This window comes from Pezoporus occidentalis, unplaced genomic scaffold, assembly GCF_034315485.1.
Source record: "Pezoporus occidentalis ecotype Australia unplaced genomic scaffold, CSIRO_AGI_Poc_V1 ctg511, whole genome shotgun sequence".
Lineage (NCBI taxonomy): Eukaryota > Metazoa > Chordata > Aves > Psittaciformes > Psittacidae > Pezoporus > Pezoporus occidentalis.
This window is the reverse complement of record NW_026915849.1, coordinates 28,343-42,663: the sequence shown is the minus strand read 5'-3', so window position 1 is coordinate 42,663 and position 14,321 is coordinate 28,343. Positions and strand designations below refer to the sequence as shown.

General features: G+C 64.5%; 3 protein-coding genes across 10 annotated transcripts in view; all 3 read right to left on the bottom strand.

Annotated features, from left to right (window-relative positions):
• Positions 1-1,281: 1,281 nt before the first annotated feature.
• Positions 1,282-3,310, bottom strand: PPIA (peptidylprolyl isomerase A). The gene is made up of 5 exons (XM_062637297.1): positions 3,156-3,310; positions 2,275-2,305; positions 2,080-2,168; positions 1,711-1,883; positions 1,282-1,598 (listed from the first exon to the last, which is right to left on the bottom strand). The coding sequence occupies exons 1-5, from the start codon at positions 3,222-3,224 to the stop codon at positions 1,463-1,465; spliced, it is 498 nt and encodes a 165-aa protein (XP_062493281.1). The 5' UTR covers positions 3,225-3,310; the 3' UTR covers positions 1,282-1,462.
• Positions 3,311-3,769: 459 nt separating this feature from the next.
• On the bottom strand, positions 3,770-9,936 carry ZMIZ2 (zinc finger MIZ-type containing 2). Of its 5 annotated transcripts, XM_062637296.1 has the most exons (19): positions 9,811-9,936; positions 9,078-9,202; positions 8,887-9,001; positions 8,575-8,777; positions 8,296-8,488; positions 7,959-8,213; positions 7,701-7,874; positions 7,545-7,610; positions 7,297-7,468; positions 6,651-6,795; positions 6,126-6,336; positions 5,940-6,045; positions 5,623-5,780; positions 5,470-5,537; positions 5,317-5,385; positions 4,959-5,203; positions 4,704-4,879; positions 4,381-4,599; positions 3,770-4,263 (listed from the first exon to the last, which is right to left on the bottom strand). In XM_062637296.1, the coding sequence occupies exons 2-19, from the start codon at positions 9,125-9,127 to the stop codon at positions 4,156-4,158; spliced, it is 2,733 nt and encodes a 910-aa protein (XP_062493280.1). In that variant the 5' UTR covers positions 9,128-9,202; positions 9,811-9,936; the 3' UTR covers positions 3,770-4,155. The 5 variants fall into 5 exon arrangements, with proteins under 5 accessions (XP_062493280.1, XP_062493276.1, XP_062493277.1 ...); XM_062637292.1 differs by having other exon boundaries at positions 3,770-4,599; XM_062637293.1 differs by having other exon boundaries at positions 3,770-4,599; positions 4,968-5,203.
• A 716-nt stretch (positions 9,937-10,652) lies between these two features.
• OGDH (oxoglutarate dehydrogenase) overlaps positions 10,653-14,321 on the bottom strand; it is a 28,768-nt gene continuing 25,099 nt past the window's right edge. For all 4 annotated transcript variants that reach the window (XM_062637287.1, XM_062637289.1, XM_062637286.1 and 1 more), the window contains 9 exons: positions 13,809-13,959; positions 13,592-13,719; positions 13,336-13,514; positions 13,092-13,163; positions 12,529-12,651; positions 11,948-12,020; positions 11,211-11,374; positions 10,980-11,134; positions 10,653-10,885 (listed from right to left, as the gene is read on the bottom strand). In XM_062637287.1, the coding sequence (XP_062493271.1) occupies positions 10,765-10,885; positions 10,980-11,134; positions 11,211-11,374; positions 11,948-12,020; positions 12,529-12,651; positions 13,092-13,163; positions 13,336-13,514; positions 13,592-13,719; positions 13,809-13,959 (1,166 nt within the window). In that variant the 3' untranslated portion in view covers positions 10,653-10,764. The remainder of the gene's footprint in view (positions 10,886-10,979; positions 11,135-11,210; positions 11,375-11,947; positions 12,021-12,528; positions 12,652-13,091; positions 13,164-13,335; positions 13,515-13,591; positions 13,720-13,808; positions 13,960-14,321) is intronic.

The window sequence follows — 14,321 nt, the reverse complement described above, 5'->3', positions numbered from 1 at the left end:
ACATAAGAAGGACATGGAGCTGGTGGAGCAAGTCTAGAGGAGGCCATGAGGATGCTCAGGGGCTGGAGCAGCTCCCGCATGGAGCCAGGCTGAGAACATTGGAGCGGTTCAGCCTGGAGAAGAGAAGCTGCGTGGAGACCTCAGAGCAGCTTCCAGTGTGTGAAGGGGGCTACAAGGATGCAGGAGAGGGGCTCTTCATCAGGGACTGGAGTGATGGGACAAGGGGTGATGGGTTCAAACTGAAATGGGAAGTTCAGGTTAGAGATAAGTAAGAAATTCTTCCCTGTGAGGGTGCTGAGGTGCTGGCACAGGGTGCCCAGAGAAGCTGTGGCTGCCCCATCCCTGGCAGTGTTCAAGGCCAGGTTGGACACAGGGGCTTGCAGCAAGCTGCTCCAGTAAAAGCTGTTCCTGCCCGTGGCAGGGATTTAGACCAAGCAACCTTAAAAGGTCCAACCCAAACCATTTTAGGGCTCTCTGAAGAGCTCAGGTGCACACTGCACACCCACCTCAGGCTGCTCCACAGAAGGTGCCACAACAGAAAGCTGCAGCTGTTGCTCACCCGGCCCAGCGCTCACTCAAGACACCTCACTCTCATTCAAACCAAAGCCCAGCTCCAAACAGACCCCATCATGCAATGTAACAGGGTAATGCAGGCAGCAGGGAGCAGCTCCCAACGCATGAAGGTGCAGGCAGGCAGTGCTGCTGCAGGCACTGCACTGTGGTGCAGCCCATGGGGTGCTGGAGAACACTCCCACCCAATCTCTCAAACTGGAAGCACTAGGATGGTCCTAGAGCTGGGCACCCTTGAAACAGGAACCACCCCAAACCAGAACCCTGAACAGAGCTGGGCACCCCCAAACTAGATCCACTAGGATCCCCCAGAGCTCCCCACTAACTGCACTGCTTAAACTGGGAGCACTTGCATCCTCTTTTACACTCCCAGCACAGCCCAGACCACCAATCCCCTATGCCTCCTACGGACACTGATCCACAGGGCACTCAGGGCAGAGGGCATCATCCCACCATGTCAGAGGGGTGTTGCTGCAGCCCCACAGCTGCAGCTCAGCCCTGGCAATCCATGGAGAAGGGTGGGAGGGTCCCTTCCCTACTTGCTCAGAAGCCCCCAAGAAACACATCTGTGCCAGGACCAGCTGCCTGCATCTGTTCACCCCAGACCCTACTGAGGACCACACTGCAAGTTGTCTTCATACCTCCCCCAGCATTCCCCCCTCCACCATCCCCACATTCCCCACCCCCGCAAGGAGGAGAGAAGGGCACCACTGTGGTTTAACTCGTTTTATTTAGACTCAGAAAGGTAACTGCAACTCAGCTGGACCGTGCACACATGAGGCTGAGACCCAGTAGAAACGCAGTAAGTCAGGAGTGGGGTGGGACAGGGTGAGCTGCAGCAGGGAACAGCATCCAGGCTGCCAAAGGAATGGTCAGTCGTTAAGAGAAAGGTTTATGAGAGCTGCCCGCAGTCGGTAATGGTGATCTTCTTGCTTGTTTTGCCATCTTTGGAGCCACAGCGCTCCATGGCCTCCACCACATTCATCCCCTCCTTGACACAGCCGAAGACAACATGTTTGCCATCCAACCTGCAGAAGAACAGGTCACAACTGGCACCTGCAGTCTCCACACAGGGACCTCAGCACCAGGCCTCATATGCCATCTCCCTGCCCAGCTGGGTGCTGGGGTCCCCTGACTTACCATTCGGTCTTGGCAGTGCAGATGAAGAACTGGGACCCATTCGTGTTGGGGCCAGCATTGGCCATAGAAAGGATACCAGGGCCTGTGTGCTTCAGGATGAAGTTCTCATCAGCAAACTTCTCCCCATAGATGGATTTGCCACCAGTGCCATTGTGGCGCGTAAAGTCACCACCCTGCAAGGAGGCAACATTTCAGGTCATAGGTGCAGAAAACTCTCAAACCAGGCTGAGGCCCCCCAGAGGCTGCAGGCAGGAGGCAGAGCTGCCCTCCCACCCCAAACCTGCCAACACCCAACTCCAAAACCCACGCAAGCACCCGATCTCCTCACCCACCCACCCACCTCCCTGCTGCAGTGAGAGCACCACGCACCTGGCACATGAACCCAGGAATGATTCTGTGGAAGCAGGACCCCTTGTAGCCAAATCCCTTCTCACCAGTGCTCAGGGCACGGAAGTTCTCTGCAAAGGAAGAGGAAAAGCACCATGAGCTGCTCATTTTGTCCATAACTGGGGATAACATTAGGGTTTGGTGCAGCTGCAGCATTGCCAATACCACTTCACCTACCTGCTGTCTTAGGGACCTTGTCTGCAAACAGCTGCAAAGAGAAGAGAGTGTCAAAGTCAGGTTGAGGTGAAGACCAGCCACCTGCTCCCCAGGGGGCATCCCAAGCCGTGGGGATCCCCTGCCTCTCTGAGGCCAGGGACTGCGTCCAGGAGATGGATCCCAACCGTGCCTGCAGCTGCAAAGCACTCCCCACCTCTTGGCTTTCATCTGGAAGCATCTGGAAACTCTGAACTAACAGACCTGGCATCCGAACGAGGTGAACTATGCCACACGTCTCTCACGAGCACGGAGGGCATCGTCCACCCTGCCCAATGGGGATGAATTAAAAGCCTTTCCGGCTCCAGGCTCCGCGGAGTGCACGCTCCCGACCCCTCCGGGAGGATCCCGAGGCGCAGCCGCGCAGGAGCGCGCACCGCGGCAGCCGCAGCGGCTCCGGAGCGCGGTGCGCCCGTGCCAGAGATGCCTCACCCAGGCTGCGGCTCCGCGGGGCGACAAATGCTTCCCTTTGGCAGCGACAGCGCCGCGGCCGCCGCCCCGGAGCATCGTCGGGGAGCGGCTTCGTTGCGCTGCGCCCCAGGGCAGCCGCCGAGCGCAGCCCCGACGCGGGGGGGAACTGGCACAAAATGGCGGCGCGGGCAGCGCGGCCCCGATCCCGCAACGGGGGAAACGCCGCCGCCTTTCCCTCCCTCTTCCCCCACCCGAGCCTCCCCCGGGGCGGAGCGGAGCGCAGCAACCCCAGCGCGGGCACGGCGGTAACGGGGCTCGCACCCGCCGCCGCTCCCCAGCCGAGGCCTTTGTTCCCCTCGGGGCCGCAGCCACATGGAGGCAGCGCGGTGCCCCCCCCACCCCGCGCGGGGAGCAGCGCTGCTGCCCGCCCCCACCTCGAAGGTGACGCGGCCCAAGGGCTCGCCGTTGGCGGCGATGTCGAAGAACACGACGGGGTTGGCCATGGCGGGGCTGAGAGGGGCAGGGGCGGCGGCGGCGGCAGCGGCGGCGGCGACTCCACACGGCGGGCGCGGCGCGGCGCAGCAGAAGGAGCTCACCTCCCCGCCGCCCCTTATATAGGGCCAGGGGAGAGCCCGCCCCTCCCTGAAGAGCAGGCCAATAGCCACTGGAGTTCTGGCGGAGCGGCGGGGCCGCTGACCAATCAGCCATCGCACGTTAAAATGAGGAGGGGGGGTAGAGGGGGCGCGGGACGCGCGGGTCCGCGGCGGGTTAGGGCGGGGCGCGCATGCGCAGTGCAGGCACGGGGTGGCGGGGAAAGCGCCGCCGCGGAGGGGCTGACGGGGGCAGGGCCGCGGTGCGGGACCGGGAGCTGCGGGCTCCATCCCAGGCGGCCTCCCGCAATGACCACTGCGTTGGGCACGGGACGCAGCCTATCCTTCCCCTCGGGATCCCCGGCCCGGGGTAGATGTGGGGCAGCCCCACGGCGGGGTGACAGGACGGAGGAAGGAGGCCGCGCGGGGCCGCTCCCAGCCCGGCGACACGCGTGAGCCCCGCCAAAACGAAATCCTTTAATAGGCAGCGATACGGAGACGGTACAAGGATGCGCAGCGGCGGGGGGGGGGGCGCGGGGCAGCTGCGGGGGCCGAGCCCCACACACCGCACACCCCCCTCCCGCCAGGGCGTGTTACAAGGGGAAGCGGCATATGCACATTGATAGAGGGCCCGCACGACGCGCTTGCCTTTAAATACGGGGGGGCAGTAGTGTTTCTACACTATGTACAGCCTTGTGCTTCTGGCAGGGCTGAGCCCATCCCTCCGTCCATCCCATCACATCCCTCCCAGGGAAGCCCCCTTGTTAGGGAGTGTCCCGGCTCTGCGGCAGGCAGAGGCACACCAGTGCTGTCCCCCAGTCCCATACTGGGGTGTGAGGCTGGCTCAGTTGTTCTCGAAGAGGGAGAGGAGGTCATCGTTGCTGCTGCTGGGGAGGTCGGGGGGGCCCAGGTAGGAAAGCAGCTCATCAGGATTCGTCAGCTCGGGCAGGAGCTGGGGGCGCAAGCGTGTGATGACCGGCTCCCCCGCAGCTCCTCCCCACCCGCCCCATGGCAGCCGGGGTCCCAAACCGGCAGCGGGACCCCCAGCGACCCCGCCTGGGGTACTCACGTCGAGGGCAGGCTCGGACCCATCACCCGTCCCGGCCATGCCGGGCGCGGGGGGGAAGGAGAGGTCGGTGGCATGTGCCGGGCGGGAGGGGCCCAGGGGAGGCCGTGCCGGTGCGTTCCGGTGGTGCAGCGGCTGTGCTGGCTGGCTGCCTGGAGCAGGGTTGTGCAGTCCTGGTTGCACTGGTGGGTGGGACGGCTCCATCCGTCCCGGTGGGGGCAGCTGCGGGGGGGAGAGCACAGCTGTGAGACCCTCCCTCCACAGGAACAGCCCCTGGTCCCTCTATGGGGGACTGGGGGGAGCCCTCCACTTGCAGTCCAGCTGACCTGTGTGGGGAGAGGGGGTCCAGGGGGCTTCTCAGGGGCCAGGAGGCCACCAGGGATGTTGGACTGGTAGGAAATGGGGGGGGGTCCCGGTGTGAAGTCACTCAGCGTTGGTGTGCCTGGGGGGCCAGGAGGAGGGAATGGCTCTGGGAAGCCCCCAGGTCCTGGAAAACTGGAACCTACAGGAGGAAAGCAGTTGACTGAGGGTCAAACAATGTAGATAGGGTTTGTCCCTTTTCTCTATTGGCCCCGCCATACCTGGGGCACCATAGTCGGCAGCAGCACCTGCCGGCGTTGGCGGCAGTGCCGGGAAGGGTGCAGAGCTGGGTCCCAGGGCCGCAATCATCTCCATGATGCTGGGCAGCACCATGTGCGTGGGACTGAGAGTCCGGCACCGCTTCAGCACTGGCCCCTCTGGCTCCTCCTTGACATGGATGTCAGGTTTAACTGGGACAGGTTTCCAGCTGCAGGTCGGGTCGATTGTGATCTCCTCGTGCTCCGAGCTGGTGACAACAGGATGGCGGGGAGGGCTCAGACTGGGGTAGGGGGTGACCACATGGCTGCCAGGTCTGGCACCACGGCACCCCATCCAGACAGATGGAGTGGCGACACTTACTTCTGGATATAGATCAGGATGCCCAGCATATACTGGTCTACCTCCAGCCCCTCCAGCAGAGCCGTTTTACTGCAGGCAGGGAGAGGCAAGGTAAGGGGAGGGAACCACCCCAGCAGGCAGGGAAACAAAGGCTCCACCAGGGCCCCCACTCACTTGCAGACAGGACACCGCCATGTCCCCCTCTCACAGTTGAGCTGCAGGTAGGACTCCAGGTCGAAGCACTGGGGGGAGAGCAACGGCTGAGTTGGCAGAGGGGGAACACAGGCTGGGGGACACCCCCCAGTCCCCTGCCACCGATACCCCTACCTGTATGTGCCGGCAGTCATGGCCCCTGGCTGGGAGCTGAATCCTCCGGAAGGTGATGGGACACTTGAGGGACACCTTGATGGCCGTCTGCTCCACACCATCCTCGCCATTTGGTCCTGGGGTCCCGGGGATTGTCCCGCTGCTGAAGTTGCGCTTGACTGTGGGGGAAGTGAGGGGCACTGAGGGTCAGAACTCGGATGCCGCGATTGGGGCAGCACTGTCGTGTGGTGCCCATCACCCCCATCAAGCTGCAGCCCCCAACCAGGGTGTCACCCCCAGCCCACCCAGAACACCAGGGTGCTGGCTGCAGCACTCACTTTTGGTGATGCAGTGCTCAGCAGGGAGCAGGCGCTTCTTGATGAGACCCTGCAGCACTGAGCGCACCGAGGGCCGGTGCACCAGCTGCAGGACAAAGAGGTGGGACTGCAGAGAAAGAGAGGAGCTGAGCCGCGGTGCCAGCGGCCCCCACCCCGTCACAGGGACAACACCCCCCAACAACTCACACAGCAGCAGGCGGTGACGGTGATCTGGATGGTGTTCCTGCCAGGCTGGCAGACGTGCTTCAGGTAGAGCGGCTTGTGGGAGGTCTTGTTGTCACCGCGCTCAATAGTGAGCGGGGTGGCGTTGACGCTCACCTGCACAGAGGCTGGCCAGTTGGTGTTCATCTGCCGGTCCTCATGGTGGTAGCACTTGAACTGCAGCTCCAGGTCAGGCCTGGCAGGACACGCAGGAGAGTGGGCAGGGGTGTGGGCAGGGATTTGCCCACACACGAGCCACTACAGCAGGTACCACCACACCATACTGGACCACGCCAAATACCACCATGCCCTACCCCACTGCATGCTGTGCTGCTATACAACACTGTGCCAAGCCACACCATGTACCATCTACGCACTGCCCCACCACACCACGGCGCACAGCACCATGCCATGGTGTGAGGCACTGCTCTGTGCAGCCCTGTGCCAAGCAGCACCGTGCTGCTGGGTGCCACATATCATGCCGTGCTTTGCCTGCCCCACCGCTCACACCTCATCATGAGGGTCTTGTAGACGGAGTCGCGCAGCTGGAAGACATGGTTGCTGACGGCCAGGTTGTGCTGCAGGCGGAAGGGCTCCAGCACCACGCCATCCCGCACCGGGAACGTCAGCCGCAGCTCCTCGCCGGGCGCCGGCCCTACCCGGGACACTGTCAGCGGGATCCCGCACCCGGCCACGCCCCCCACAAGCCCCGCCCACTATCGAACCACCCTGCGAGAGGCCCCGCCCAGAGACCACGCTTCCCCATGCAGGAAGCTCCTCCCACCATATGGCAGAAGCCCCGCCCACCACATCAATGCAGGAAGCCCACCACAGCCCCGATTAAGCCCCACCCCTCTCACAAGCCACTCCCTATACCTATAGCCCCGCCCCTATGCAAGATGAGCACCGCCTCACTCGGCCCTCATTGGGCAGCGCCTTAGAGGCCCCGCCTGCAGCCCCTCGCAGTGGACACGCCTCCTGCGCTGAAGCCCCTCCCTTTGCCTTAGATGCCTCCCTGCAGCACCTTGCTCTTAAGGGGGCAATGCCGCTACTGCGGCAGCGCGGCCCACACAATGGCCCTGGGGGAAGGGGGTCTCTGCAATGTGGCTATCCCACCCCAAGGCAGCGCTCCGCCCTCCCAGCCAGCGGCACCTACCAGAGGGGGACGGGTGCAGGGAGGTGACGCTGGGCTTCATGTCTGGCAGGAAGGGTGACTTGACGTCCTGACCGGGGGACACATAGGGAGGCATGCCACTGCCCGGTGTCATGGGTGGTGTGGGGTTCCCGGCCAGCGGCGAGCTGGGGTACCCCGGCATAGACCGGCCCGGCTGTGGAGGCACCGCGCACCCTCAGCGCCCGACTGGGCCGGCACAGTCCCCCACCCCACCCGATGCCAGGACTCACCCCGTTGACGGCTGCCTGGCTGTAGGTGCCAAAGCCGGCATTCTGCCCGTTGAACTGGTCAGCTGGCTGCGGGAAGAGCAAGGTCCTGGTGGCTGGCACCAGGGGATGGCAGACACCCGGCCTCCCACCCTGCATCCACTGTGTTCCTTGTGGTACCTTGTAATAGGGTCCAGCGCTGCCCGAGGCGGAGAGGTACTGGCTCATGCCCTGCTGCAGCCTGTGGCCGGGGTAGGAGGGTGACGGAGCAGAGGGCTGGGGGGCGCTGGGCGCATACTGGGCCCCAGCTGCAGCATACTGCCCACCCTGGAGGTACTGCTGGGCCGGGTACCCCTGCGGGGCCGGGGGGTCAGTGCCAGTGGGGAGTTGTGGAGAAAGGTCCCGGCGCACCATAGCCCCACCAGTACGTATGCTCACCTCGTTGGAGTACGCCCGCTTGAGGCCCTGGCGGGGGAGCTGCTGGCTCGGGGTGGGACCAGGGTAACTGTGCTGGGGGACCCGCTGCCCTCCATAAAGGACACTAGCACCAGGTGCCCGTGCAGGGCTCATGCTCACAGGGGAGATGCCAGAGGAAGCCATGACACCTGCCATGCTAGCCGGGCTCATGCCGGCCGGGCCACGGGGTCCGGCATGAGGCAGGAACTGGCTGCTGAAGGGCTGCCCAGCACCCATCTGCAGTGGTGAAAAGAGGGGGTCACAACAAGGTGGGGGGGGCACCGCCAGCTTCCCAGCTCTGTTGCGGGTGGGCTCTTACCGCACCGTACTGGCTCAGCTCCTGGCTCTGCTTCTCCTGCAGTGCTGCCACCGTTGCTGTAGCTGTGGCTGTGGCGGTGGCAGCGGCGGCGGCCACGGCAGCAGCAGCAGCTGCCTGGGTGAAATCGGCGGGGGGCCGGCTGGCGTGCGAGGGGAGCCCCATCCCACCGGGGCCACCAGGGCTGCCAGCGTAGCTGGAGGAGAGAGAAGCAGGAAAGGGGCGTGCAGCGGCCCCACAGTGGCCATGTGCCAGGACAGGGGAGTGCAGGGATGGCCTTACCCAGCAGCGAAGCCTGGCCCGCCAGGGTAGGCACTGCGGCTGTAGACGCCCGGCTGCACGTAGCCCTTCCCAGGTGCCCCCTCAGCAAAGGGCTGCTGAGGCAGGAATGGCGGCGAGCTCATACCTGAGCCGGTGCCGGCCATACCAGGCAGCAGCGGGGTGCTGGAGCTGCTTCCCCCAGGACCCATGGGGTTGCCGAAAACCTGGGCAGGGGACGGTGCAGTAGATGAGGCTGGGGTAGCAGGTGAGGCCATGGCAGCCATGCCCATCCCTAGGGTGTCCCCGTGTGGGCAGTGGGGATGCAGTAGGTACCTGGCTCTGGGAGGTGTTGCTGACACCCCAGACGGTGGTTACCACGGAGAGGGATCCCGCCGGCTGATTGGTGCTCGGTTGCCAAGGAACAGCCTCATATGCAAATGAACCATCACTATAAGTAAAAACAAATTAATTAAAAGCGGATGGAGAGAGGGATGGAGGGGCCAGAGCACCCGGGCCAAGCTCACCCGTGGGGCGCAGGCGGCAGGGAGGGTTTCATGGGGTTCATGGGGTTCATCGGCGGAGGCCGGGTGCAGGCTGGGTCTTCTGAGGCCGGGGCGGGAGCTGCGGGATGGTGTCACCGTCACAGGGGCTGCGGGGGTTACAGGGAACAGCGGGTGAGGGGTGAGAAGCCCGGAGCCTGCGTAACGTCCCCCCCACTCCCCGGCACCACCGGGACCTGGCGCCCTGCCCGGGGCAGGCAGCGGGAGCCGCCGGCACGGGCCCCGCCCCGCAACTCCCCCGTCCGTCCGTCCCCCCGTGCTGGTTTCCCCCAAAAACCCCCGCGGACGCAGCCCGCCCCCTCCCCCCCCCCGCCGCGGGCTTCCCCGCACGCTGCAGGCGGGGGAATCGGCGGGGACTCCTGGGGCGAGCCCCGCTGGATGAGGGGGGAAGCGGCCTCCCCTGCATCGCCCCCCGCCCCCGGCCCGGAGCCTCCCGGGGTACTCCCGGCCCAGCCCGGGTCACGCCGGCGCCTTCGGTTCCTTCGCGGCCCCCCGGGAGGTGCCACCCGCGCAGAGGCCGTGACAGCCTCTCCCTCGCCCCCCCCCCCCCCCCCGCCGCGGGCCCGGTGGTACCGGGACCTCCCCCGCCGTTGCCATGGCAACCGGCGCCCCCGGGCACGGCGGACCGAGGGAGGGGGGCGCGGGGCCATTTTCGGCCGCGGCGCGGAGGGACCCGCCCGGCGCTGCCCGCACTCACCGTCGCGAGCGGCCCAAAATGGCCTTTGGCGGCGCCGGGCGCGCGCGGCTGCGCGGAAGCTGCGCGGGACTTTCAGCCCGCGCGCGAACCCGGCTCCATGGCGGCGGCGGCGGCGGCGCGGGGGGGACGGGGCGGGGCGGGGCCGGGCCGAACCGAACCGAGCCGGGCCGGGCCGGGCGCGCGCCGCCGCCGCCGCCGCCGCGCACAATGGGGCCGCGAGCGCATCAGTATGCACGGCCCGCCCCGCGCCGCCCCGCCCCGCCAGGCGCGGGCAGCCGAGCGCCGAACGGGGGACCCCGCGCGATGACACTGGGGGGGGGGGGGAGTCGTGCGTGAGCGGATGCGGCAGCGCGCGGGGCGGAGCGCCCGTGGCACCGTGACAGGCGGCTGCGACACCAGAGCGCGCCCGCGTGACACCCGCACGAGCGGGGCTCGCACACGCGTGTGAACCCAGCCGTGCCGTGCGCGAGTGTGCGCTGCACTGCACCCCCACACCCCCCACAGCCCCCGCGCACGGCTGAAGGAGTCCCCCGCGGTTACGAGGGAGGCCGAACGCGAGTCCCGGTCCGGGGTCATCACCGTCACCGTCACCTCCACCCGGGACCCCACCGGAGGCCGAGCGGCCTCAAGAGAGAGTGCTCGCGGGACGGACACACGCGGCAGCCATCTAACTCCCAGCACCGGGCCGGGGAAAATGGGAGGAGACTGGACCCACCGCGCTGGACAGCCCCGATGTGCTCTGGAGCAGCCCCTTCGCGGAGAAGGGAACCGAGGGTCCCACCCGCCACGGCTGCAATAACGGCGGCCCAACACGAGCCAGACAAGGACTCCAGGCGCTCGCGTTGGGGTTTGACAAGGTCTGTAGTTAAGGAGCTGGGGGTAGGCGAGCGAAGGACAGACAGACGGACAGACAGTCAGACAGACAGGAGCATGCTGCGGCAGCCGGGCTGGCGCCTAGGACAGGTCCTTGAAGGCGTCGAGGTTGAAGGCCGTGTCCAGGAGCCGCTGCAGCTCCGTCAGGTGGGTTTTCTTGTTGCCGGTGGCAGGGGCAGCTGCTGGCTCCCGCCCTGCATACCTGCGGGGGACACAGTGGGGATGAGGGGGGTCTGGACCCCTCAGGCTCCCCCCCCAGCATCACAGCCATACCCCCACTCCCCCCGAGCCCCTACCAGACAGGCTTGGCGCGGTTAATGGTGGTGCGGAGCCGGGGTTTGACGTAGTCATAGTAGCCCTGGTTCTTGTGCTCCTCCTGGCACCACACCAGCTCAGCAGCTGGGTACTTCTCGGCTTCCCGCTGGAGAAGATCGAAGGGGAACGGGGAGAGCTGTGGGGGACACGGAGCAACGTCACAGTGGTATCACGATGGCCACAGCATGCCCAGCCTGCAGGACTGTGCTCACCTGCTCCACCCTGGTGATGGCCACATCAGCCTCCATCTGCTGGGCCTTGCGCTCGCGCGTCAGGTCGTAGTAGACCTTGCCAGTGCAGAAGAGCACCCGCTTTACCTGCTCGGGGTTCTGCGCTGCTGGACCGCTGTCAGGGATGACGCGGAGGAAGTGGGTGCCTGACAAGGGACAGGATGGCACCATCAGCCACAGCAGCACAGGGCAGGGTGCCGGCATCCAAACCCCGCACCAGGCCCTTTGGGACCCCAGCCTTAGCGAGCGAAGCAGAGAGGCAGGGTCAGACCAGCCAGTACTGGGTCCAGCTCCCAGTACAAACCATCACGACTCAGGGCTGCCAAATCCCAGCTGCATCGCTCCAGTAGGAAGCAGCTGTTGAAGGAAGAAGCGCCATGGCAAACACTGGGAAGCTGAGCTGTGTCACCCTGGGGTGCCGGACTTGGCACCAACAAGGGGTGGCTCCAATTTGCTGGGTAGATGTCAGCAGCCAGCACACCCTGACCACGTCTGGGCGAGCACAGGAGGAAGGCAGCCTGGTGCCACACCGGCACAGAGCTCCTGCATGGGCTGTCTGCGGTGCCCTGATGCCAGTGGCATGAGCCTCACTTGCTGCTCTTTGGCATAGAGAGGCTGCTGCCAGGCGGACTTTACCCAGGGCTGCTGGCTCCTGCCCTTCACCCTTCATCCCGTGGCACGGGGTGGGGGGGAAATGGACACCTCCGCGGTGCTTGTACCTGGCAGCATGTCATCGAAGCTGGAGCGAGCTTCGGGGTGACGCAGCAGAGACTTTGGAGTGAAGATTATCAGCTGGAGTGGGGAGAAGAGGCAGAGTGAGGTGGTCAGCCTCACCAGAAATACCAACCTGCCCATCCTCCCCACCCCTGAGCTCAAGGAGCAGTCACAAGAAATTCGCTCCTCCCTCGGCTGCTGTGCCCTCCCAGACTGGGCACCAGTTTCTGATAGCACCGGCTTTCCCAGTCTGTGTTTCCCCTGGGGAAACGGCTGAAGTGCTGCTGTGGATGTGCCAGCCCCATGGCCAGAGCCAAGGGCAAGTGGCTGGACTGGGTTATTTATTGATGTCCACTGCCCCAATGTCTCTGTCCCTGCCATGAAGCACAAGAAAGGATGCCAGCCACCCAGGCTGCACGAGCTGGCTGGCTGCATGCCATGTACCAAGCCAGCTCTGAGCACCAGGAGGTCCTTGGCCCGGACAGGGGCAAACTGCCCATGTTTGCTGCACCAGGAGGTAGAAGAACAAGCCCACCCCAATCGCTACCCCCAGACTGGGCAGGGACACGGGACTGCCAGCACTGACCGGTTTGCGGAAGGGCAGGAGAATCTGGCGCCGGAGGACGTGGAAGAAGTTGGCAGGAGTAGAGCAGTTCACAACGATCCAGTTGCAGTCATAGAGCTGGCGCACGTCAAAGTCATCCAGTTTCTGCCTCGGTGAGCACAGTTCAGGGGATTTCAGGAAACACAAGGTGCATCTTGGCCTCGCAGCTCCAGCAGTGGGGAGAAAAGCAGCACCCAGCCCTCCCTCCCTCCTCACCCCCTCTGAAGAGACTTTGGAGGGGCTGCAGTTCCGTGCTTCTCATCTTGGGGCAACCCGCTCCTAGGCCTCCCTCTGGCCACCTCTGCCTTGAACTGTGCAGCAGCCCCAGGTGTGGTGGAGGTGCAGCCTGGGCACCAGGTTCAGCCCCTTTCCCCAAACCCTCCCAGCTGCAGTGCAAGCCCAGGGCACCCCACGCCTCCTGCTACACCCGACCCGACCACAGCACCATGCTGAGCCCACCCAGGTGTCGTTGCCCCCCTCCCCAGCTGAAGGCAGCGGTCAGATCCAGGATGCAGGAGGCTGAGCTCAGCGCGGTTGCCACTCACGGGGAAGACATCGGGATCATCGTTGCACATCTGCAAGAATCGCTCTGGCCGGGCGGAGGAGTGCTCAGGACCCTGCAGGGACCAGCAGGGGACAAGGTAAGCAGGAGGCAAGGCTGGTGCTAAACCCCGGTGCCGAGCACTGCCACACTGCAAACAGTGCTACCTGCTACTGCTGCCCTTGGCTCTGCATCTGGTGCAGCCAGGCAGTGGCACCCTGGGGTGCCCGCAAGCTGGGGGTCCTTACCATGCCCTCCATGCCGTGGGGAAGCAGCAGGACGATGCCGTTCTGCCTGACCCACTTGGCTTGCCCAGGACAGATGAACTGGTCAATTATGCACTGAGCAGTGTTGTGGAAGTCCCCGAACTGGGCTTCCCAAAGCACCAGGGCATTGGGGCTGGCCATGGCGAAGCCCAGCTCGAACCCTGAGGGATGGGAGAAAAGCAAGGGGTTATCCTCCTGGAGCACCTACCTCCCATCTGCCAGTACAGACCTCACTCACCAAGGACTCCATACTCCGACAGGGAGCTGTTGCAGACGGTGTAAGGAGCCTGGTTGGGCCAGAGGTGGTTCATGGGGATACAAGTCCTCTTGTCCACATTCTGGTCATGCAGGACGTGGTGGCGATGGCTGGAAGAGGGGAAAGCATTACTCCATTGCCACCCTTCGGATCTCTTCCAGGAAGGCTGGAATTGCCTTTACCAAGAGCTTGGCTTTACCTGAATGTCCCCCTCTCCACATCCTGGCCACTCAAGCGGATGTGGATGCCATCTTTGAGCAGGGAGCCAAATGCCATGTACTCTGCCAGGGCCCAGTCCACCGTCCGGTTCTTCACCATCTCCCCACGGGTTTTCAGAATACGGCTCAAACCTGCCAGGATAGAAGCTGGTTTGTAGACAGGATGGGAGGGAGCTCCAGCAACACCGTGTTTGTCCCATAACCTGCCCACAGACTGCCTGACTGCAAACACCCAGAGGCAGTGGAACAGACCCACCCCTGCCAAAGGGATGAACCAGGCATGAGAAATTGGAACTGCAGGAAAAGGATCAGCTCTGAAGAAGAGTTACTCCTCGCTTCACTTCCCATAGCCACAGGTCCCTCATGAACTAATCCTCAGACTCACAGAAAGGTTTTGGTTGGAAGGGACCTTCACAGGTCACACCTTCCACTATGGCAGCTTGCTCCAAGCCCTGGCCAACCTGGCCTTGAACACTGCCAGGGATGGGGCAGCC